This window comes from Anopheles merus, chromosome 3L (assembly GCF_017562075.2).
Source record: "Anopheles merus strain MAF chromosome 3L, AmerM5.1, whole genome shotgun sequence".
In the NCBI taxonomy this organism is placed as follows: domain Eukaryota; kingdom Metazoa; phylum Arthropoda; class Insecta; order Diptera; family Culicidae; genus Anopheles; species Anopheles merus.
Window position 1 is genome coordinate 834,437 of NC_054085.1, and position 24,831 is coordinate 859,267.

Below are 24,831 nucleotides of genomic sequence, written 5' to 3' on the forward strand. Positions count from 1 at the left end.
AAGGAGCCGATAGCTCATCACCGATTTACTCTTAAGTTGACTTCCAAATACAAACCTTAAACTCGAACCTGTGTGCAATAGTCCGAGTAGTTCGGACATATCAATTGGTAAAGAGTTTGACGTCGTCAGCATACATTAAACAAGTTTCAGGCGGCACACAATAAGTTTAATCATTAAAAATATAATAAATAGTGGAGGTCATAATTTACTGCCCAGCAGGATACCGGAAAAGCTAAATAATTCTGCAGAATTAGTGTTTTTGATTTTGACTTGATAACGCATATTTTCGAGATAGGAACTTATCTATGATACTGTATGCTGAGAAAGCCCAATGTGTATAAGCTTCAAGGCAAGTAGCTTATGGTTAACACTGTCAAAGGCCCCTTTAAGATTGGTATAAAGCGTATTAACTTGAAGTCGACAGTCTAAGAAGCAGTTAAAGACACACGATGAAACAAAATTTAACAGGTTTGTGGCAGTAGAGCGCTGGGAAATGATGGTTAAATGAAATAACCGATTTGCATTTTTCTAGTAGAGCTTTATTGTTGTGGGCAGCCGTGCCGACGCCTGGACTTGCCGTGGCAGTTGCGCTGCCACCGGTCAACGTCCAGGAGGACGACAGTGTGTCACGCACACTGTCACACACACTAAGCGCGCAAGGCTTAGTGTGTGCCGAGCGCCGAGCAGAGTGTGTTTGCGAGCCGATCGAGCAGGAGCTCTCGGCAGGGGCGCTCGGTGCGGCTGGTGCGCGGCCACCGCACTTGTTATTTTAAAGTGTGTTGTATCAGTTATGTTAATTGTGTTTTATTATTTATTTTGTATGAGTGTAAATAAAATACTTAAATACAAAAGTTCCAAACGCAACAGTGGTGACGAGGATGGGATCCTCCTGCGTAAGGGGGATCCCAACAAGAACCCGCGGACGCCATCGCGATCGGGCCCATCTCGTTTTTGCGGCATCATCGCAGCGGCCATCGCGTTGGCACCGGTTCCCGTGCTTGCGGGACACCGCGAACGGTTTGGGTCGCCACCGCCGCCAACACCGAGGCCCCCGGCTGCCGTCCCATCATTGGCGACCATAGGGGCAGCCGAACACACACTCTCGGCGACAAGGAAGGTCGTCGGGCTGCAGCCCCAGCAACGCCAGCAGCACCACAGGCGAGGCAGCTTTCCGCCTTGCTGCTGGATCTTCGGATGGGCGTCGCATCCGCCCATGCTGCAGCCCCCAGATTCATCGGGCGAGGACGCATTCCGCCCAGCTGCAGCAGCAGCAGTGCAAAGATCCATCGGCGATGAGCAATACCGCCCCGGCTCGAGCTCAGCACATCATCGGCGAGGTAGCAATTCCGCCGCGGCTCGAGCCCTGCCTCTCACCACGGCGACGTACTATTCCGCCTCGGCAGCACAACACGTTCGGCAACGCACAAGTTGCATCGGCTGTAACACAGCAGCACACATCGGCGCGAACGCTTTCGCCCTGGCTGTAGTTGAACAGGCGTCGCCAATTACGCCTCGGCTACAGCCACTGTGTCCAGAGGGGACGAAGTATCATGCCGTCCCAGCTGCAGTCGAACGGGCGTCGCCAATTGCGCCCCGACTGCAGCCACAGCATAAAAGAAGGGCGATGAGCCATGCCGCCCTGGCTGCAGCCCCGTTCCAACGGGACACACATTTTTCCCCGGCTGCAGCCAAAGCATCGTAGGAGGGCGAGGAACCATGCCGCCCGAGTATTTTCATCTCTACCGCCCGTCATCGGACAAAAAAATCCATCGCTGCTGCCCTGGGGCAAGGATCATCATCATCATCGTCATCATCGCGGCATCATCATCATCATCGTTATCATCATCGTCATCATCATCGCCGTTACACCATCGCCGCCGTCCCAGGGAGCGGCACAGCAGCAGCATTACCGCCGCGTTATCGCCATCGCGGTGTGGGCCGAGAGCAGCCGCAAGCGCTGCTCAGCGCGACAACATCGGGGTCCCCACATCCTGGCAGCATCGGCCGGAAGGGTTCACCACGCCGGTATTCCCTTGGTGGAATACCCCCGCGACGGTTCGAGCCCTTCGGTATTAAAAGGGGAGATGTTGTGGGCAGCCGTGCCGACGCCTGGACTTGCCGTGGCAGTTGCGCTGCCACCGGTCAACGTCCAGGAGGACGACAGTGTGTCACGCACACTGTCACACACACTAAGCGCGCAAGGCTTAGTGTGTGCCGAGCGCCGAGCAGAGTGTGTTTGCGAGCCGATCGAGCAGGAGCTCTCGGCAGGGGCGCTCGGTGCGGCTGGTGCGCGGCCACCGCAATTGTACGTTTTAAAGTGTTTTACGTTTTTATTATTATTTATTATGTAATGTTTTAATATGTGTGAATAAAAATAATAAGTGCAAAGAGCAGTTCACAACATTTATGAACAGCAATTTATGGATGTGATGCCACGATAGTTTTCAATGATACACTTCCCAAGTGTAGAAATTAAAAATTTGTTTATACCTCACACATACACCTTGACATCCTCACACATACACCTTTTCTTTATGTACATCTTGTTTGTGCGATCACACCTAGGTTTAAGTATCTCAGGCAATACTGTCACATAGAGATGTCATTCGTGATTTGAGCGCTAGAACTGAAAACACGCAACTTTTCAGCCTTCAGTTAATTCTTCCGAAATCAAATAGAGATTACACAAGTGACATTTGCTCGAAATGGTTTTCCCATATCTGCACGATTAGTTCTCGATACGATTGAAATTGTGAATTTGTGTGTAATAAAGTGTGTTGAAAGCGCCAAGACTTGGTGCGTTCGTCAATTAGGCGTTTCTCTGTCGATGGACGATGCCGCCCAAGTGCCACAAAACCACTAAACGACCACTAAACGGCTTCTAAACGACTCAAGTTCTCTACCTAAACGGAATATAGAAAGACTTCGTTTAGCAGACGCCAAACGACTCATGCATTCTAAAAATAGCAAAAAAGCTGGTGGCGCTATCTGTTGGTGGGATACCCCAACCAGTTGAGCTTCATCGCTTGGAGGAGAGCTTTCTCATTTCCTCTGTACTGTTGTATGGTTTCGCATTGAAGTTATGCATCGCTAGAACTAGAACGGCGATACGATTGTTTAAATACTAAACTCCAACGGAAACCACCAGCACTGAAGCAAGTGAGATTTGAGCAATGGTCATTGGTGTTGATACCCACGTATCTAACCACACGACCATTTATATAGATTTTTGCTCAGAAAATTAGAAGGCTATATAGGTCATAATAAAATGCAACTTGTCGAAACACATTGCAAGAAAAGGATAGCAATATAATGATGAGTTGTAATACGCCATCTATTGATCAAACCAATGAAGCTGTGGAGCTTTCATTTTTTTTTCTATGGATATTCAATTTTCCAGTCGTTTAAGCTTAATCTGTGGCGCTTGGGCGTCGTGCTCATTTTTCATTCATAGCTATGGTTTTTGATGAAAAACAAAAGCTAATTTATTGTGACATTATTCTATAAAATATGGTATTATTTAAGTATAAAACGGGTACATGACCAACTATAACAATAGGAAACATCATTTCCGAGCGAATCTAGAAGAAAGCAATCGAAAAAGCCGCATCCCAGTTGATTTTATAGGACTTTTTCTAAATTCCCTTAAACTGGTGCAGTTTAAGGGAAGTTTAAGGCTCCAGTTTAAGGGAATTTGCTCGAATTCCCGATTATTCGTGCTCGAAAATGTCAATTGGGAATTGGTTAAATTTGTGTATCATCATGCTTTTACAACAGGTCAGTGTATCGATATTATCAATCTTTTCACATGAGGTACATAAGTTTTATATTTCAGCAGCATTTTCGATTCGAATAGCGTTTGGACATCATGTTTTCCGTCCACGGCTGCCGCTAACCTCCATGCTAAATTAATGGAAGAAACCCATGGAATGAAAGAAACTTATGTGATACAGTGACAATATGCACTGACAAAACTTTTATGAAATTTTTATGTTTGAACTATTTACACCTTTATTACACATATTAAATGATACAAAACACAATATATTGATGTATGGGGCCGCGCGCACGAGCCGCACCGTGAGCCCTACCGGGAGCCCTGCTCGACCGGTAGCCTGTTACACACTCCCGCGTTATGTGCGCTCTGCACACACTTAGCGCGCATCGCTAAGTGCGGCGTATTAGTGTGCGTGAGCGCAGTGTCGATTCCTGGATGTCGACCAGCAGCAGCGCAACTGCTACGGCGAATCCAGGGCTCGTCACGTCTATCCACAACATCTCCCCCTTTTAATAACCGAAGGGTCGAACCGACGCGGGTGGTATTCCACAACGGAATACCAGCGTGGTGACACCCTTCGACCGATGGTACGTAGTGGGGCCCGTGATGCTGCTGCGCTCATGTTCCCGAGCGGCGGCGATGATGCCGCGTCCGCGTTCCTCGGGGTCGCGTCTGCGATGATGACCTGTTGTCCCGGGGCGGCGGCGATGATGCCGCGTTCGCTTTCCTCGGGAGCGTCTGCTATGGTGCACCGTTGTCCCGGGGGGGCGGCGGCTATGATGCCGCGTTCGCGTCCTCGGGTTGTAGCGTCGCTGCTACGCCTGCCGGGAGGTGAGGGTAGTGCCGCGATGAAACCTTGCACCGGCAGGGCCATGACCGGCGACAGCAATGGCCGGCCACAGCGATGACGTCTCTGGCTGGACGTGCTGGGTTTGCTGCAGGTGAGGCGGAATGTGTCGTCGCCTATGATGCGAGGCTGCTGCGTTGCAGCCGAGGCGACTTACGTTTCGCCGTTGGTGATGCGGGGCTCGAGCCGCGGCGGGAATGCGACCTCGCCGATGACGTGCTGCCGTGCTGCAGTCAAAGCAACTTGCGGGTTGCCGATGATGAGGCGGACTCGAGCCTTGGCGGGATTGCGACCTCGCCGATGATGTGCTGAGGTGCAGCAGCCGAAGCAACTTGCGCGTTGCTGTTGGTGATGCGGGGCTCGAGCTGCGGCGGGATTGCTGCTTCACCGATGACGTGCTGCAGGGCTCGAGCCGGGGCGGAATGTGCCGTCGCCCTTGATATGCGGCTGCAGTGGGTGGTGTGTAGCCGGCTGCCCATTGCAGCGGTCGCCAGTGATGGGACAGCAGCCGGGGTCACGGTGTCTGCGGTGGCGGCGGCCCGATGTTCCGCGGTATCCAAAGGCACAGGGAACCGTGCCATCGCGATGGCCGCTGCACTGACGCTGCAGAAAGGCCAGATGAAACGCGATGGCTGCCGCGGGTTCTGTAGGATCCTCCTTGCGCAAGAGGATCCCATCCTCGTCGCCACTTTTATGTTTGAACTATTTACACCTTTATTACACATATTAAATGATACAAAACACAATATATTGATGTATGGGGCCGCGCGCACGAGCCGCACCGTGAGCCCTACCGGGAGCCCTGCTCGACCGGTAGCCTGTTATACACTCCCGCGTTATGTGCGCTCCGCACACACTTAACGCGCATCGCTAAGTGCAGCGTATTAGTGTGCGTGAGCGCAGTGTCGATTCCTGGATGTCGACCAGCAGCAGCGCAACTGCTACGGCGAATCCAGGGCTCGTCACGTCTATCCACAACAGAAATGTTGAATAAAAGTATTTGTGGTGAATTTATGCATTTATTCAATAAAATAATAACACCTATTGTTGTAACTTAACGAAGATATAGAAAATGCATATAGAAAGAGAAAGAGCAATACAACCATCCTTGTCGATATTTTCGTTAAATTTGATCTTTTTCGTTGAAAATACCGGATAAATTTTAAATTTTAACGAAACATTGACGAAGCCAGGAAAGCGTTATGCAGTGTTTTAAGCCCTGGAATTACTGCTGTATGGAAAGCTAAAAGTAATACTTTTAGGCATAGTTTTAAAGGTTTCTTAACAGGATTGTGCTACTTGGGATTGCTTATTCGGATATGTCACTTTGATATTTGGACTTTGTTCATTGGAAACGCATTTCTCTCTTTTTGGTTGGCAGTCATGCCGTTAACCTTGATTCATTGAACTTCTTCTTTCCTGTACTTTTGTAGCGACAAGTCGCATATCGTTTTTGCTTCAATAAATACAATATTAGGTTATAGGCCCAGCACGTTTTTGAACAAACGGAAAGTGACTAATCGAAATTGTGTATTGTGATGGAGCAAGAAAAGAATGATCGTCATTTTCTCCCGCTGTTTGACGGCACAAATTATACCGCATGGAAGTATCGGATGACAATACTCTTGGAGGAGCATGAGCTCTTAGATTGCATTAATACGAACGAGGATGGGCTAGAGGTGCTGAAGGACGAGGCGGGAGACAGTGAGGCGATAGCTAGGGAAAAGGAGCGGAACCGTGAAGCGCGGGCCAAGTTAGATCGGCGATGCAAATCATTGCTTGTATCGAGAATACACGACTCGCAATTAGAGTACATTCAGGACCAGAAAACTCCAAAGGACGTATGGGATGCTCTTCAGCGTGTGTTCGAGCGACGCAGCATTGCAAGTCGCATGCATTTGAAGCGATAAATGCTTACTCTTCGTTTCGCGGGCGGAACACTTCAGCAGCATTTTTTAAAGTTTGATAAACTAGTGGGGGAATATCGGGCTACTGGTGCTGTGCTGGAAGAGCTTGATGTGGTTTACCATTTGTTAGTTACGCTCGGATCGTCATATTTGACCGTTGTAACAGCATTGGAAACAATGCCCGAGGAGAGTCTGTCTGTCGAATTCGTTAAATGTAGGTGGCTTGACGAAGAAACAAAAAGAAAGAGTGTAGATCTTCGCGCACCGGAACATGAAGCTGCATTCTCTGGCACGAGGCCAAATTGGCAGCAGAAAAGTAAGGTTAGGTGTTTTGGCTGCAAGGTTATCAGACATAAGTTTTCTGAGTGTCCGAATAAAAGGCAAAGTGACACCAATACATCGAAGGCACACGTCGGTGAAGCAAGTATTAGTATTGTTGGTGTAAATGCAGGATGTTTTAACAAAATGGAGTGGTATATAGATTCGGGCTATTCCGATCATTTGGTGAATAACAAAGAGTTTTTCGATGAAATGTGACTATTGGAAAATCCGATTGAAATTGTGATTGCTAAGGATGATGTGACGATTCGTGCGGAAAATTCCGGAAATGTGAAGATCATCAGCAATGTGTTCGGAAAGCAAATTGAGTGCCTGGTGCGAAATGTTTTATATGTGCCTGATTTGCGTTGTAATCTTTTCTCAGTAATGCGTGTCGATGCTGCTGGTATGAAAGTGGTATATGCAAACGGAGCGGTACAGATTTATCGTGATTCGGAAATTGTCGCGTGTGGTTCACGGGTTGGAAAATTATATCAAATAGATTTTAGTTACGTGAAGCGTGGAGAATATTCGGATGACGACAGATCGAGTGTCTAAAGAGCTGGAATTGTGGCATAAGCGTCTTGGTCACTTAAACGTGCGCAGTATTGAGCAATTGATTCGGGATGAAATGGTTTCTGGGCTGAAAGTGAAATGTACCGACAAAAGTGTTGTGGTGTGCGATTCTTGTTCAACCGGGAAGCAAACATGGAATCCGTTTCCATCGCGTAATGAAAAACGATCGTCGCGAGTGTTAGAGCTCATTCATTTGGATGTTTGTGGTCCAGTTACTCCAGTAGCCCAAATAATCAAATCGTCCTTAACCTACTGTAAAACCACTTCAAACCCACGTGGGTTTGTGGTGGCCGATTCAGTCGATAACCCACCAAATTTTAGAACAATCGGAGCTGCCAGTTCCGATCCGATGTATTTATCTTGCCCACCCTTATCCCACCTTTTCCAAAAATGCTTTGAGGGAATGTTTGGTAAAGGGTTGGCTAAGGTCAATATGCTGGACAGGATTTTAACTCCTCGGTTGATTAAATTCATTCACTTACATCACTGCACTTCAACTTCAGCAATATTATTAGTCTATAAACTATGCACTGACCAGCGAAATGGAAGAGTTCATTCGCAAGTAAACAAACACACATATACACATATTACACATGAATGTTTTACAACAAACCAACTTAAACACACACGTTTAATTGCTTCCTTTGCACAATTAAATAACATTTTAACACAGGTGAAACATGTTGAGCAAATAAATTGCCCGTGCATAAAAATCTAACTTCAACAACATTGAAGTGGCTGTTTCTGTGGCCGTGTGGCTTAACCCACCAAACTGATAGTTTTTTAGCTTTGTTTGATGGAATTGGATTTTTAGTACAAGAAATTGGTGGCGTTTTCGGTATCTTGGTTATATGGGAGGTAACGGTGGTGTGAAATACTTTGTGTCTTTCGTAGACGACTGGAGCCATTTTTGTATGGTTTTTCTGATTCAGTCAAAGGATGAGGTGTTCAAGCGTTTCTGTGAGTACGAGGCTATTGTTAGCGCAAAGTTTGGTCAACGGATCAGCCGTTTACGTTGTGACAATGGCGGTGAATACCGAAGCAAGCAGTTTGAGCAATTCCTGAAGCAGAGTGGTATCGTTGTGGAGTGGACAGTTCCACATACACCTCAGCAAAACTGGGTTAGCGAGCGGATGAACCGTACCTTGGTTGACAAGGCCAGAACAATGCTGCAGGATTCCGGAATCGATAAGCGATTTTGGGGGCAAGCCATTCAAACGGCTGCATACCTTCTCAACCGCAGCCCCACGAATGTGATCGATGGCAACAAGACTCCATACGAAAGATGGGAAGGTAAGAAACCTGATTTGGCAAAGCTCCGAATTTTTGGATGTGATGTGTATGTTCACATTCCGAAACAACAACGTGCTAAGCTGGATGCCAAAGCTTGGAAAGGAGTTTTAGTAGGATACTCTGTGAATAGGTATAGGGTTTGGGACCCGGAGCACCATGAAATTGTGCACGTGCGTGATGTTGTATTTTTGGAAGGCTGTCATATTACTTCAGAAGCAGTTGAAGATATGTCACACGATGATTTCTTTTTGACACCAATGAATAGAGAAGCTTCATCAGATGATGTTGAGTTAGACGATGAAGCAAGTAACAATGACCATGACATCGAATCTGCTGAAGGGTATGACACGGCTCCTAGCCTGAATTCTGATGTTGAAGTGGTTCCTGGTGATGAAACTTCAAAACGACAACGGACGGTTCTTGTGTGGCACAAAGACTATGCGGTGGAATATGCAGCATACGCATTGAATGCTGCAAGTTATGTTAAGAATCTACCGACCTCACTAGCAGAAGCTCGTCAGCGCGATGATTGGAACGAATGGAAAAAGGCTGTTGCTGAAGAGATGCAGTCCTTGGAAAGGAATAAGACATGGGATTTAGTAAAGCTACCGGAGAATAGGACACCTATTTCATTCAAATGGGTGTTTGCAATGAAGCGGAGCATGGATAACCAACCTTGTCGTTATAAAGCTCGCTTAGTGGCTAGAGGTTTTAGCCAGCGTTACGGTTTCGATTACAATGAAACATATTCTCCAGTTGCTAAATTGGATACTCTGCGCATGGTCTTGGCTTATGCTAATGAAGCAAAGATGATAGTGGATCAGATGGATGTTCGAACTGCCTTCTTGAACGGCACGTTAACGGAGGAGATTTTCATGACACAGCCCGAGGGTTTCCAGACTGACGGAGATCTTGTGTGCCGTTTACATAAATCTCTGTACGGTCTTAAGCAGACGTCTAGAGCATGGAATGATCGGTTTGACAATTTTGTTCATGGACGTTTGGGTTTTAGACGGAGTCTAAACGACCAGTGCCTTTACATAAGATCAACGAAAAACTAGAGGTGTGAAAAGATGCCTATCAAACGAGTTCGAGATGAAAGATATTGGTGAGGTGAAGTGCTTTCTTGGAATGAACATAAGCTACGATAGGGAACAAGGTGTGATGCAGATTCACCAGCGACATTATCTTCAAGATGTCTTGCGACGGTTCAAGATGGAGACATGTAAACCTTGTTCGACACCTATCGAGTATCGCCTAAAGCTGATGAAAGGCGACGAGAATAAATGTACGTCGCAACCCTATCGTGAATTAGTAGGTTGTCTGATGTATGCAGCTCAGACGACAAGACCTGATCTGGCCGCTGCAGTGAACTTCTTCAGTCAGTATCAGAGTTGTCCAATGGACGAGCATTGGACACATCTCAAGAGAATCCTTCGCTACATACAAGGATCTCTAGATGTGGGGCTCGTGCATCGCAGAGGTAGAGGAAAAGCGCTGGAGGTGTATTCGGATGCAGATTGGGCCAATGACCCCAACGATAGACGATCAGTGAGCGGAAGCGTTTTCAAAACGTTCGGATCGACCGTGGCCTGGATCACCCGGAAACAACAAACAAAGGCGCTGTCTTCGACGGAAACTGAATTGATGGCTCTATGTGTTGCTGTTCGTCATGGGGTGTGGATGTCGCGTCTGCTTCATGACCTTGGCTGCAAGGTCGATTTTCCAGTGACCTATTTCGAAGATAACCAGTCAGCGATGAGCATCGTGAAAGACTCCAAGGGACTGGTAAGGCTGAAACATGTTGATGTTAAGCTGTTCTTCTTGAAAGACTTGGTGAATGATAGACAGATTGTCCTCGAGTATATCCCGACAGCGAACCAGCCGGCAGATATGCTGACAAAGGGACTACCGACTGCAACGTTTCAGCGAAACTGTTTAGCCATAGGTTTGGCAAGGTGCATCGGTTTAGTGGGGGTGTTAAAGTGAGCAACCTCTGCTTAAATATTGCTTATTCGAATATGTCACTTTGACATTTGGACTTTGTTCATTGGGAACGCATTTCTCTCTTTTTGGTTGGCAGTAGCGACTTTTGTAGCGACAAGTCGCACATCGTTTTTGCTTCAATAAATACAATATTAGTTTCCTATCGTTATAGTTGATCATGTAGCCATTTTATACCTGAATATTCTCGATTTTTTATAAAATAACGTCACACAAAATCTGCTTTTATTTTTCATAAATCATCAAATCTACGAATAAAAAAGGAGCTCAACGGCAGAGTCCATCGAAAGAGGAAAACCTAATTTACGAACTCATCAAATCTTAGCACTTTCAAAACACTTGATCACACACAAATCTACAATTTCAAGCGTATCGAGTTCTAATCGAGCAGGTATCGGAAAACAATTTCGAGCAAATGTCACATGGGTAGTTGACGAATTCTATACATCAGGAAAAGTGCCAGAGTCCAAAGATATTTTAAAATCTTTTAGAAGGGGATATGATTCTGACTGAATATAACAGTTTTGATCCTTTTGAAATAGTTTTTAACATTAGATCAAAAGGAAATTATTTGGAATTTTACAATTGATATGTGATATCAGTTCTATTTGCACAAAAGACTGTCAAATTTAGAAAACCGCGTATCTCCGAATCTGCGTATAAGAGATACCGTGTATCTCAGAGACCGCCTGTGTTATTATTATTTTTTTATTTAGCCTGTTATTATACATTTTAACCGGTGTTCAGTCTCGTGGCACAGTCAACTTAGTTAGTACAACTTAAAATTATGATCGTGATGGATTCAAGTCAAGTCCATGTAGGATACAGGCCAGCCCATATAACCAAGATACCGAAAACGCCACCAATTTCTTGTACTAAAAATCCAGTTCCATCAAACAAAGCTAAAAAACTATCAGTTTGGTGGGTTAAGCCACACGGCCACAGAAGCAGCCACCACTTCAATTTTGTTGAAGTCAGATTTTTATGCACGGGCAATTTATTTGCTCAACATGTTTCACCTGTGTTAAAAATGTTATTTATTTGTGCAAAGGAAGCAATTAAACGTGTGTGTTTAAGTTGGTTTGTTGTAAAACATTCATGTGTAATATGTGTATATGTGTGTTTGTTTACTTGCGAATGAACTCTTCCATTTCGCTGGTCAGTGCATAGTTTATAGACTAATAATATTGCTGCACTTAACATCATGCCCGTCATGGGTTCAAGCCCCAAATAGACCGTGCCGCCATACGTAGGACTGACTATCCTACTATGGGGGGAGATCAATAAGTCACTGAAAGCCAACCCCACAAGTGGGTTGGCAGGCCTTGACCGGCATCGGTTGTTGAGCCAAAGAAGAAGAAGAAGAGAATATTGCTGAAGTTGAAGTGCAGTGATGTAAGTGAATGAATTTAATCAACCGAGGAGTTAAAATCCTGTCCAGCATATTGACCTAAGCCAAACCTTGACCAAACTTTTCCTCAAAGCATTTTTGGAAAAGGTGGGTTAAGGGTGGACAAGATAAATACATCGGATCGGAACTGGCAGCTCCGATTGTTCTAAAATTTGGTGGGTTAACGACTGAATCGACCACCACAAACCCACGTGGGTTTGAAGTGGTTTTACAGTGGGTTAAGGACGATTTGGTTATTTGGGTACACACAATAAGTTGCACAATAAAACTGGTTGTCCATTTGACTATCGCTACAAATGTTCGCCGTACGTTTGAACAGCTCCCAAGTGACATTTGCTAGAAATTGTGTTTCCATATCTGCTCGATTAATACTCGATACACCCGAAATTATTGATTTGTGTGTGATCAAGTGTTTTGAATGCGCCAAGATTTGGTGTGTTCGTAAATAAGACTTTCTTCTATCGATGGACTCTGCCGTTGAGCTTATTTTATATCCATAGCTTTAGTATTTGGTAAAAAATCAAATTTGGTGTGACGTTATTTCATTAAAAATCGATATTATTTAAGTATAAAATGGCTTCATGACCTACTATAACGATAGGCAACATCATTTCCGATTGAATCTAGAAGAAAGTAACGAAAAAGCCGCATCACAGTTGATTTCAAAGGACTTTTTCTAAATTCCCTTAAACTGGTGCAGTTTAAGGGAAGTTTAAGGCTCCAGTTTAAGAGAATTTGCTCGACATTTATGCGCACGGTTAAGCCGCCCGCCGGTTAATTTGCCCCCGGATAATCGACGTTCTACTGTATATGGGATAATTTCAAGCGAAACCATACAACAGTACAGAGGGAAAGATAAAGCTCCACTGTATAAACTATCCCACCAACAGATGGAAAGAATGAAAATTTAATTTACAATCGCGGAATAATACTGAGAAGACCCAAGAAGCGTGACTCCTTTGCCGAACCATGAATAACCAAAAATACAAAGAACAGAAAATAAAAATAAAAGAAGAGAAGGTAATTCTGGCCACTCTGCGCCATTGAACAATACAAGTAGCCCTCGTGTTACGCGGTATCTCGAATACGCGTGTTAGGAAACGCGGTTTTCTAAATTTGATAATTCTTTTACAAAATGGTACTGATTTGATTAATCAATTATCAAATGCAAAAAAATTACCCTATTTGCCCAAATTAATGGCCAAATTTTACACATCATTCAAAAGATGAATAACGTATTTCGGAGACAGCCTGTATGTTTGTTTGTTTTTTTTTTTTACATCAAGTCGTTTACAACCGTGTTAAAACGGGTTCGGCATTCGTTCAAGCAGGTTTGAAAACTAACAAAGCATCGGACAAACAAACTCGCCTTTGGTTTTTCGTTTTTCTTTCTGTGAGAACAACAATACTACACGCTGCTACCTCGTGTTTGTACAAATTAATAGCAATAAAGTCCCGCCGTTTGATAATAATTTCTACACCCAATCAACCAAGTGTTCCTTATATCTTAGTATCATGGCATCACAGAAGAGTGACGAAAGCTGCATGGATAGTTCCACCAAAATTAATATTCCTCCAGTACCAGCTAAAAACGATCAAAGTCGAAACGATCCAGAATGCTCAGGCTTCGATGATCTTCTGACGGATAGTACTAGTTATTACAATAACGCTAAAAAATACTGGTCGAATGTGTCTCCCACGGTAGATGGGATGCTAGGCGGATTCGGCAGTATATCGTTCATCGATATTCGTGGCTCGGAACAGTTTTTGAAGCAGCTCTACAAACAAAAACCTGCTCCCGGACGCAAATGGGCCTTGGACTGTGGTGCCGGCATCGGTAGAATCAGCAAAAACCTACTTCTGCCATGGTTTGACCAAGTGGATCTCGTAGAGCAGGATGAGCATTTCTGCGAATCTGCCCGTAAGGAATTAGCAGACTTTACCTCAAAATTGGGAACAGTATTCAACTCAGGATTGCAAGACTTCATCCCGGAGGAAGGACGATACGATATAATCTGGGCACAGTGGGTACTGGGCCACCTGACGGATGAAGACGCGGTCCAATTTTTTGTTCGTTGTGCGAAAGGGCTCGCTCGCGGAGGAATGATAGTGATAAAGGAAAATTTTACGACGAGCAATGTAGTAGACGTGGACCGAACCGATTCATCAGTTACAAGACCATTGTTACAGATGAAACAACTGCTTAAGCAAGGTAATATGCGCGTCGTCAAGGAGCAACGTCAAACAAGCTTTCCCAAAGAACTCTATCCCGTGTACATGTTGGCGCTAAGGCCTATAATAAAGAACTAAAATTGCACACAAATCCACCGTGAACTCTGTCTCTAGATATCTTTTAGTGCTTTCTTTATATTTTGAATAATACGTTCTTTTTATTTCCCTATCCTTTGATGATAACTATAATTCCGTAGTTTACCCCAGTAAAACCAGCATCCAGAGAAACCCCTGAAAAGCTTACAAACATCATGCACACTATTTTCTTTATTTTGCTACACTTCTTCACTTATTTTTCCATCATATCATCAGTTACCCTGCCAGAATCTCATAGCAATTCACAACATTGCATGCATTGTAATCTTTAGAAAAATGACCTTGCATATGAGATAGGATTGGATTAATCTCTGGAAGGAAATCCAACTAGTATTCAGAAATAGCATGTATCAAAAGTGAATGGTTAACATAAAATTCAAAGGTTCGTTGGTGCATTTTTAAGGTTAAAGGGAGGATTGAACGAGCCGACAAAGTTTCAATAGCATTCAGTTATGAATTCAAGGTTGATGCCCTAAGAAAAGTAATCACATTAAAATAGCGTATGTTGCCGTTATGCAAGATACCGTATCATAAACTAATTGCACCCTGTGAGCTTAAGTCTTGGGAGCTACACCTACAACATCGTTCCTTCTATTCTTGAATGCTCATACCTTTAGTTAGTAGCTGATATCATGGTTGTGAAGAAAATCAGCACATATTGATCAATTTTTAAAAGCATTTTTTGCCCTACGTGTGACTGTTTTTATCCAGCCTTGTGGTGAAGTGAGTTAACCGCAACACTCCTTTCCAAAATCAATCAAAAATGTTTACTGTAATTTGACAGAAATACTATTTCTATTCTCGGTGGATATAAAGGTACGGCTTCTTTGCTGAAATACATACAACTTAACAATGGGTACAAAATCAAAAGAAAACATATTTCAAACAAAAACATGATTCCAACAAATTCACAAAAAAATAGTAAACAATTATGTAATTGTTTACTATTTCTTGGAAAGTACAGCGGAAATCGCGCACAAAATATCTGAACGTATTTACAATGAAAACATCAAACACACAGGACATGGAGTAACACAAATGAACCAACAAAAAACATAATAATCTTTTTGCATTGTAAACGTAACCGATACCAAATATTAGTAACTTAAAAATTAATTAAATCAAGCCAAGGAGTTTAACACTTTCCGCAATACAAATCCGACTGAAATCAACACAAATTAGAACTAAATATTAAGTAACTAACATAAATATGTTTATCGGAATACACACAACACGTATTACGTTTAGCGATTTGAACGAATTAGTTGTCCCAAAATTAAGAGATTTAGAAAAGAAGCGTAAAATAACAATATTCCTAGGCACAGCTTTTCTTAATACCTTTCTAACATAACACAGTGGCGTCTTTTGCGTAATCTTACACTGTCATAGTTTACGATTTAGTTTCATTTTGATTAAATTGAATTGCGTATGATGTTTCGCTCATATTTTCTTCCAATACCATTCGACCGTTTTCTGCTACCTTTCATATAGCTGTTTTGACTTAACTTTGTTCGGCTATCTCAAACTGTGCAATGCAATACTTTTGCAAGATATCTATTACAGTACCGTTCATTCCGTGTTTTTATATCCTTGCTTCGAGTATTTTCAAACCTTTGTGTCATATTACTAGTTTTGTGTAATGATACAAGCGCGCGCGTGAGTGAAACTTTCCTGCATTCATCTTTCATCCGTCGTTTCGTGCAAACTAAACAAATTAATTGTGGGAAACTTGAGTCGATACTCCGACAGCTGGAGTACGTTCAGACATAGTAATACCACTTGAAGCACTAAAGCATAGCAAAGCGAGATCATCTATCATATTCTTAGATTGAGGGATTAAACGATGATCCGTTCTATGTTTTGATGATGGATGATGACGATGATGATATCTAGATGAGTACTTCAGTTTCACCGTCGCGCAGTCTCTACTTTGGTATGAGACCGCGTGCTTTCGGGAACATATGGCCCGCTCCTGCACCGGTGCCTCCATGGCTGCTTGACGTAAGCGCCGACGTGGATACTTTCTTTACCGGTGCCGCAGAGTGCGCACCGAATGCAGGGGCCGCTGATTTACCACGGTTGTATACCGAGGACCGGGCTCGGCTAGTGCTACTACCACCAGCGGTCATTATTCCGCTGCCAATATGGACACTTCCAGTCGAGCCATTCACACCTGACACGCTGCCAGTACTGCCGCCCATGATACCACTACTTCCGGCAGCACTACCTGTTGTAGCACTTGCTGCGTGTTCCTGTACGTTTCGCTTGGTGATCTGATCGAGACGCATCTTCATCATGCTCGCATAGTTTGACTGATCGGTGATGTCAATATCATCCTCGGTTTGCATTGCTTCTGCCAGAACCGCTTGCAATGAAGCCGACACTTTCGGATTCGAGTATTCGTAAGTTGTTCTGAGTGGCATGTCCAGCTCGTAGTCAAGTATGTTCTCTCCCTACAAAATACAAAAGTTACAAAAAAAAATGTTCATCTCTGGTTTTCATGACATTCCATAAGGATAGTTTTGTAGCACGCACGCACACACACTTACCTTATAGCGGATTGCATCGCTAGACTTCGTTTTAATCATCTGCAGAGCATACTCACTCATCGGTCGTCTCCGACTCGGATCAGCGACTGGGCGTGTCAGCATTTGGTGGTTGTTCAGCATCATGCTTCCATTAAGGAACCATTCTTCGGCCTCGTCGTCGTACTTGGCCTGCGTGTATAATCGTGACTTCACCTCAGCCGGTACAAAGTTGTCAATGATTAGCAACAAACGTTTCAGCTCCTTGATCAGCTCATTTTGTGTCATTTCCAGCTCACGCCTATCCCGGTTATGCTCATCGCGAGTGTCCTGTAGCTCCTGCTTCAGTGCCATACATTTGGCATAGCACTTCTTTAGCTTACGCGTCTTTAGTTCTACCTCCTGCTGGAGCGAGGTAAACGTTTCGCGAATTTCCATCGTAGATTCTTCTTGCAGTTCCAATTGTTGCTGCATTTCGATTTCCCTCTTCTTTCGTTCCGCAATTTCAGACAGCTTTTTCTCCAACTCAAACTGCCGCTCGGTGTAAGTGTCCAAAATATTCTTGCCACCCTTGACTAGTTGTCCCTCTAGCTCTTGGAGCTTTGAGGCCAATGCTGCGGTTGCTTCGCGTTCCTTCATCAGCTCTTCTTTGGCTTTTGTGTCCAGCTCGTTGAAATCCTGCTCGTTCTCCTTCTCACAGTCTTCCTCCTCCTCGACCTCCGAGTCAGATTTCTCATCTGATTGCGTCAGGCTCGGTTCGCGCTTGACACGCGTCGCTTTCTTTTTAGCTTTCTTCTCCCTGTGTACCGTTCTTTCCCGCTTCTGCCTTTCGCTTATAAGCTTACGCAGCTCCGCTATCTCGTTCTGGTACTCGCGCAGCTTAGTATCCTGCGGGTCTTCGTTCTTCACCGGTTTGTTTTCGATCGTCTTGGCCCGATGAGCGTATCGTAGTGTGGTCAGCGTCTCGTTGTAATTGAACTCGGAGGGACCAATGTTCGCTATCATGATAGTCTTTGAATTGCCTCCTAGCGAATCCTGAAGCAAGCGCGTCAGCTTTGAGTCGCGGTACGGGACGTGGGGAGATTTTTCTGCCAGCGCCGAAATTACATTGCCCAGCGATGAGAGCGCCCGGTTGATTTTGCTTGCTTCCTTCAGCCGTTCCGCAGTTGCACCCGTCTTCGACTGCCGTTCACTGCCAGCCAGATCGATCAGATTCAGCTTGCCCACTTTGACTAGAGTCGACCCTGCTTCACACATTTCAATCTTAATCAGAAAAATCGCATGTGAACGGGAACTGTGCTCGTTCATGTTGGTGAACCCGACCGTACGGTTTTTGTTGCCCTGATGCATCACGTTCAGCATGTCCTCGACGCTTTTGCACAACACGGAGTGCAAGTTCGGGACCACGATACCGCCATCCCGCTCGCGCAGTTCCAGCGAGGAGGTTGAGTTCGGTTTTAACAGATCGCGCAATTCCTCCATGTAAATTTCCAAATACGAAACTGCCACCAGGAAGTTCATGTTCTGTGCGCGATTTATATGTGCCCATACCTGTTCGAACGCCCGTGGTATGATACCCTTTTGCTCGGGATCGTTTTTGATGCCTTCCATCGTGTGCGTTTTGCCCGTGCCAGTCTGACCGTACGCGAAGACACACCCATTGAATCCTTCCATAACGGATGAAACCAGCGGACGTACCACTTCATCGTAGATCGTTTGCTGGGTAGAGCTAAAACGGGTTGTGAATCTTCTTTGTTAGGTATGCAACGCATGTGATGTACGGAGGATACTATACTTACAGGCAATCGTACACAGCATCGTACGTAAACATCTTTTTGTTTTCTCTCGAAGCTTCATTGCAGTTCAGGATTTCGATGACACCTCGACTAGGAAAAACGTCGACCACTTTTTGGAAGTTTCCAGTCAATTCCTTGTTGTTCAGCGGCCGGCATCGTACCACCACTTGGACACATTCATTTTTTGTGTTCTAGACAAATGCAGGAAGCAAAGCATAATAATTAGAACAATACATTTACACAACACGTTTGCATGAGATTAACCAAAAATACGACTATCCATCACGTGAAATGGCACTATCGGTTACGTTGCGTTTTAGTGCGTCTCGCATAAGCATTTCGACACTTTCGATTTTAATAGCTTTTAGTCACACTTCGATTCACCACGACGGTGCCTCTCTTTCGCTCCACTATATTGCTCACGGGCTCAGAAGGCCCCCTTATAGCTGTAAGTTCGTTTCAAAAACACACCTTCCGCGGGATGGAGGCGTGCATGATTAATCTAGCCCACCTGGACTAGACGGTTCAATAAACAGAATGGAATTGTGCAACAGTTTCCCGTTTCCTGTTCTTCTATGCCCCAAATCATACAAAGCGAGCAGACAGTGACGCAGAGATTACATACCAACCCCAACGCACATCTCGGAGCGATTTTGAATGAATGCAATAAAACAACTCCAACAACCTAGCGATCTCCAAATGCAAACGATGATGCCATACCACCCCTTTCAAGGAAACATGGACGGTTCAAGGAAAAACATCCATACTTTCACAAATAATGCTTTCAACCTACCGATAGGTTACTTCGGGTTTTGATGGCACGATCCATTGTAATTTCTTAATATTGCACCCAAATTGAAACAAAAGCACCTGAATTTTTCACCCACAACACTGCTTTTCACATGGAATGGCCCATTCTGTGATGGAAAAGATTTGTTTGCGTTATCGATTAGCAACGAAAAGTTATTTGTCTGTATGTTCCTACGTACACATTCACAACAATACACACACACAGAGCTGTACACACACTGTTCGTAATTTACGCACACCACCAGCAAACGGCACTGTCAAACTTCGGCAGCAATCGAGAAACGTCAAATACTGCAGGATGCCATGCAGAGTGACCAGAAATACCGATTTATCTGTATTCCTACCGATTTTTTATACAGCAATTATCCGCAGTACGCGATACTCGATATACGCGAATTCGTAGTACGCGATTCCTTTAAATTTGACAGCTCCATGTGTTTTTCGCAAATATTTTAATTTTTTGAAATATGTTATGCTCTTTTTGAATTTCTTTAATGTTCTTAATGCATTTTTCATTAAATTTGTGCAAAAGATACCTATTGTATAAGAAAAAACTTTAATGCAAAACTCTGTGGCGATATTTTTCAACCCTCGAACCGGTAGTGTAAACTATTTTTCCATAGGAATCCGCTATACGCGAAAACTCGAGATACGCTATTGCGCTCGGTCCCGTACGATAGCGTATATCGGATAATGACTGTATGCCTACCGATTCACAGATGACCGCCCTAAAACTACCGATTTTCCATTTATCCTACCGAAAATCACAGATATTTGATGTTTCAGTCGTTTAAGCTCAATATGTGGCGCTTGGGATGCTGTTTCAAGGATCGCTATCCTCATTTGTTACTTATCGCGCTGATGCACGTTTGTTTGCCTGGCAGTTGAAAAATGCTACATGCGTTTTGAATTCAAAATTTTATCCGTTAAAATTTTATGTTCATAATAATTAGAAGATGTCAGTTGTGTGAATTCCGAGAATTGCTCCTCAAAGAAAATCATTTAAATTTGAATTTGAATCTCGCTGTCGGCGGTTAAAGCGTACCCGACAGACAAAGAGAATGAAATTTTCAGACGAGGGGTAGGTAGAAACACACGGTGGGGGTCCGACTCAAGATCGGAACCGAAGTCCGTTGTTTTGGGCAGAAAATTAAAAATGGCGGATGGAGCGCTACCACGGAGAGAATGCGCTCTATTGCCCAAGTGCCACAAATCCACTAAACGACCACTAAACGGCTTCTAAACGACTCAAGTTCTCTACCTAAACGGAATATAGAAAGACTTCGTTTAGCAGACGCCAAACGACTCATGCATTCTAAAAATAGCAAAAAAGCTGGTGGCGCTATCTGTTGGTGGGATACCCCAACCAGTTGAGCTTCATCGCTTGGAGGAGAGCTTTCTCATTTCCTCTGTACTGTTGTATGGTTTCGCATTGAAGCTATGCATCGCTAGAACTAGAACGGCGATACAATTGTTTAATTACTAAACTCCAACGGAAACCATCAGTACTGAAGCAAGTGAGATTTGAGTGATGGTCGTTGGTGTTGATACCCATGTATCTGACCACACGACCATTCATATAGATTTTTGCTCGGAAAGTTAGAAGGCTATATAGGTCATAATAAAATGCAACTTGTCGAAACACATTGCAAGAAAAGGATAGCAATATAATGATGAGTTGTAATACGCCATCTATTGATCAAACCAATGAAGCTGTGGAGCTTTCATTTTTTTTCTATGGATATTCAATTTTCCAGTCGTTTAAGCTTAATCTGTGGCGCTTGGGTGCATGCCTTTAAAATGCACGAGGCCCCAACCGCCACAGATTAAGCTTAAACGACTGGAAAATGGAATATCCATAGAAAAAAAACGAAAGCTCCATAGCTTCATTGGTTTGCTCAATAGATGGCGTATTACAACTCATCATTATATTGCTGTCCTGTCCTTGAAATGTGTTTCGACAAGTTTCATCATGATCATGACCTATACAGGGTGTTCGAGATAAATTTGACAGTTTCTGAGGGAATAGGAAAGGAATTTTTATCAAATTTATGTTAAATATTTAAAAAAAACTCTACAAAGTTTAGCTTACCATGTTTGCCGCATTTTTTATTAGAAGTACCCCCCCTCCGTGTCGATGGCCGCCTGCACCCGCTTCCGGAACCGCACGCAAGCCCGGACAACAATGTCTCTGGGGTTGGCCGCAAACACGGCCTTTATTCTGGCCACCAGCTCCGCTTTGGTATTGCAGGACGCCCTGTTGGGGTCCCGCTCAACTGTGCCTCACACAAAGTAATCCTTAGGATTAAGGTCAGGGGAGCTGGGTGGCCAAACGTCGGTGCTATTGTATCGGTCGAAATTGGCAGTGAGCCATTGGCGTGTTTTAACGGCCGTATGGCATCGTGCTGAATCCTGCTGCCAAACGTACGGCCGTTCATTGGCCACCGTATTGTTTTTACGGTGTTCAGCGAACACATCGCCGCCTTCCGAATTTCGGCATTCGTATGGCCGGCACGAACCATCATAACACACGTTACGCGCTTGTACAATTCGGACGGGTTCCACATATTAACGGAGCTAGACTTTTTTTACACTTGTTCGCACAACTTTTAGCAATCGAATGACATATCAATCATTTCGATACGTCAACTCAACCCTGAGATATAAACCCAAAGGCCAGGTGTCAAATTTAGCCCGCACACCCTGTATAGTCTTCTAACTTTCCGAGCAAAAATCTATATGAATAATCGTGTGGTCAGATACGTAAGTATCAATACCAACAATCATTACTCAAATCTCACTTGCTTCAGTACTGGGGGTTTCCATTGGAGTTTAGTATTTAAACAATCGTATCGCCGTTCTAGTTCTAGCGATGCATAGCTTCAATGCGAAACCATACAACAGTACAGAGGAAATGAGAAAGCTCTCCTCCAAGCGAGGAAGCTCCACTGGTTGGGTATCCCACAAACAGGCGCCACCAGCTTTTTTGCTATTTTTAGAATGCATGAGTCGTTTGCCGTCTGCTAAACGAAGTCTTTCTATATTCCGTTTAGGTTGAGAGCTTGAGTCGTTTAGAACCCGTTTAGTGGTCGTTTAATGGATTTGCGGCACTTGGGGCGCTCTCACTGAAAAGAACGCTCGTTCGTGCTGTTTCATTGTATTTTCCTCATATCCCTTTCTTCCCGTTTCTTTCTGTTTGCGCTGCGCTGAACTGGTACCCCACTTGATTCCAGCGAGTTGCGCTGCGCTGGAATGAAACCACCGACAAACCGACGTGACACTTCGAACAAAATGAGCTTCAAAAGTTGTCTACTTATTTCAAATGAAAATACGTTAAACACTAGCGCCATCTCTATAATGATTCGCTTACTACACTGACACAGACGAGACACAGCTGAACTTCCTTTTTGTTTTTCTTCCCAAATTCTAATGCGCATTGTTTTATTCACTTCTCACATCTTTTATTTTGATTTGGAAACTTATAAAATGATTTTTATAGGTGTTTTGTCCAAAAATTCTCACCGCAGGACTCCACACAGCATAACACGGAGCGCAACATAACAACTGACAGGTGCCAAACGCTTCAGAAAACGCTTCTTTGATGGTAACAAGTTTTGAATATTTTCAGTAGGTCGCTCATTCCCGCTGCGCAAAGCGATCGAAAACTTCTCAACCTCTCGCTCAATGTAGCTAGAGAGCACGAACCAATAAAGCGAGGTGAGAGGATGGAGAAGAGGGGAAGGAGGGGAGAAAGACAACGTAGGTGTGAACTATTTTTCGGCCACTATCATTTTTACACCAACACGGTCGCGTACCGGAGCTTTTTTGTTAGAAAGAGATAAACACTTACAGCGCGCTCTCTCGAACGACCGTAAACGCTTCAATCGATCAAGACCCGCTGCGCAAAGCGACGGAAGAAATCATGCCGTTCGGAGAATTTTATAATGCCATCTTTGTCCCTCCAACGGCAAATTTGTCAAGCAGCTCGTCGAGATACCCGTCCCTGGCTCCGCCTCGTACCCCTCGCCTGAGCGCGCTGTCGAAGGTTTGAATGTGTTGGTGCGTCAGACGGCCAATCGCTGTCAGCCGTCGTCCGTGCTTTTTCCCTCCATAGCGCTTTCTCTTTCTCGCGCGTGGACAATGCTCATGAGTTGCTGTGGCGCTTAAAAAACCGTTTACACACATTGCTGCGATGCAATTGAATTTTCACAAATCAAACAAAAAAAGCGCAATAAGTTCAATTGCTGCAATGTAAAAATGACTAAGGAATCGCTAGCTAACGCTGGAGGGTTTGCTGTGAAACGCGCTGAATCCTAATTCGCATTAACACGTTCATCCCGGCGCTGATTTTCATCAACTTTCCTTTCCACCAGCACCTAGAACGCAGGCTGGAAAGTTCACTGGCAGGCAGTGGGGCCTGCCATCGGTCTGAACGTGTTAAGCATTAAGCATAACTTTGTTACACTAAGCTTTTGCTTTCGTATGTTGTAGATTACACAGATATGCTGAGCCGTCTGCGCAAGGGTATGAGCGTGCGTGTGTGTGCAAAACTGTCGCCAAATGTGTTTTTTCCGAAATGTCATCGGTCAAAGAAAGGAAGGTGTTCATGAAAGGCGGAAAGACGAATTGAGGCCCCTGTCAATGGTAACTGATGACAGGGAGGAGGGGGTAGTGGCACACAGCTGTTGGGAGATTGAACAGTATTCTTAAATTGCCGGCGGGAAGGGGGGTGGCCATGGGACCCCTACGATCATCGGTCACAGGCCCTAAAATTGTAGTCGCCATGGGGGGAGGGGAGGTGCAAATGATTTTCTCCAGCCACGGAGCCCTAAAGACCATCTTTCGGGGGCCCTTGTCGCTAATAATCTGTCCACTTGTAGACATACGGCATACTACAGACTAGAGATCTTCGGCGACCGCCTAGTCCGCCTATCGTTAGGTCTGCCGCTGGTTCATGGCCGTGTTTTTTTTATCGTGGAGGTGCATCCTTCCCCCTGCCTGCAGCGTATGCATCGAGCAGGAGACAGTGTGGCAGTATGCAAGTTGCACGCTGGATAGGAGCGGTCCCGCGGCACCGCCATCATTCCGCACATCTGCATGCCCGTCGTGGGTTCTAACCGCGTATGAACCGTCCGCCGTAGCAAGGGGTGACTATCCGGCTACGCGGTACTCAAGTCCTGAAAAGGCCGGCATGATCGCGTAGGCCATTACGCCAATAATAATAATAATTATAATAAT

General features: G+C 44.6%; 2 protein-coding genes across 2 annotated transcripts; one reads left to right on the forward strand and one right to left on the reverse strand.

The window, feature by feature from the left end:
* Window positions 1-13,421: 13,421 nt before the first annotated feature.
* On the forward strand, window positions 13,422-14,480 carry LOC121599559 (N-terminal Xaa-Pro-Lys N-methyltransferase 1-like). The gene has a single exon (XM_041927436.1). It carries the CDS (start codon window positions 13,650-13,652, stop codon window positions 14,442-14,444), a length of 795 nt encoding a protein of 264 aa, XP_041783370.1. The 5' UTR covers window positions 13,422-13,649; the 3' UTR covers window positions 14,445-14,480.
* A 1-nt stretch (window position 14,481) lies between these two features.
* On the reverse strand, window positions 14,482-19,798 carry LOC121599558 (kinesin-like protein Klp68D). The gene is made up of 4 exons (XM_041927435.1): window positions 19,577-19,798; window positions 18,787-18,974; window positions 17,012-18,716; window positions 14,482-16,915 (listed from the first exon to the last, which is right to left on the reverse strand). The coding sequence occupies exons 1-4, from the start codon at window positions 19,610-19,612 to the stop codon at window positions 16,388-16,390; spliced, it is 2,457 nt and encodes an 818-aa protein (XP_041783369.1). The 5' UTR covers window positions 19,613-19,798; the 3' UTR covers window positions 14,482-16,387.
* Window positions 19,799-24,831: the final 5,033 nt, after the last annotated feature.

Excerpts from the sequence above, each read along its gene's own strand:
- LOC121599559 (XM_041927436.1), top strand. The coding sequence starts at position 13,650 with ATGGCATCACAGAAGAGTGACGAAAGCTGCATGGATAGTTCCACCAAA.
- LOC121599558 (XM_041927435.1), bottom strand. The coding sequence starts at position 19,612 with ATGGATCGTGCCATCAAAACCCGAAGTAACCTATCG. Across the intron at positions 18,717-18,786 it reads GATGCTGTGTACGATTGCCT|CTCTACCCAGCAAACGATCT; the intron begins GTAAGTATAGTA and ends AACCCGTTTTAG. Across the intron at positions 16,916-17,011 it reads GCGATGCAATCCGCTATAAG|GGAGAGAACATACTTGACTA; the intron begins GTAAGTGTGTGT and ends TGTATTTTGTAG.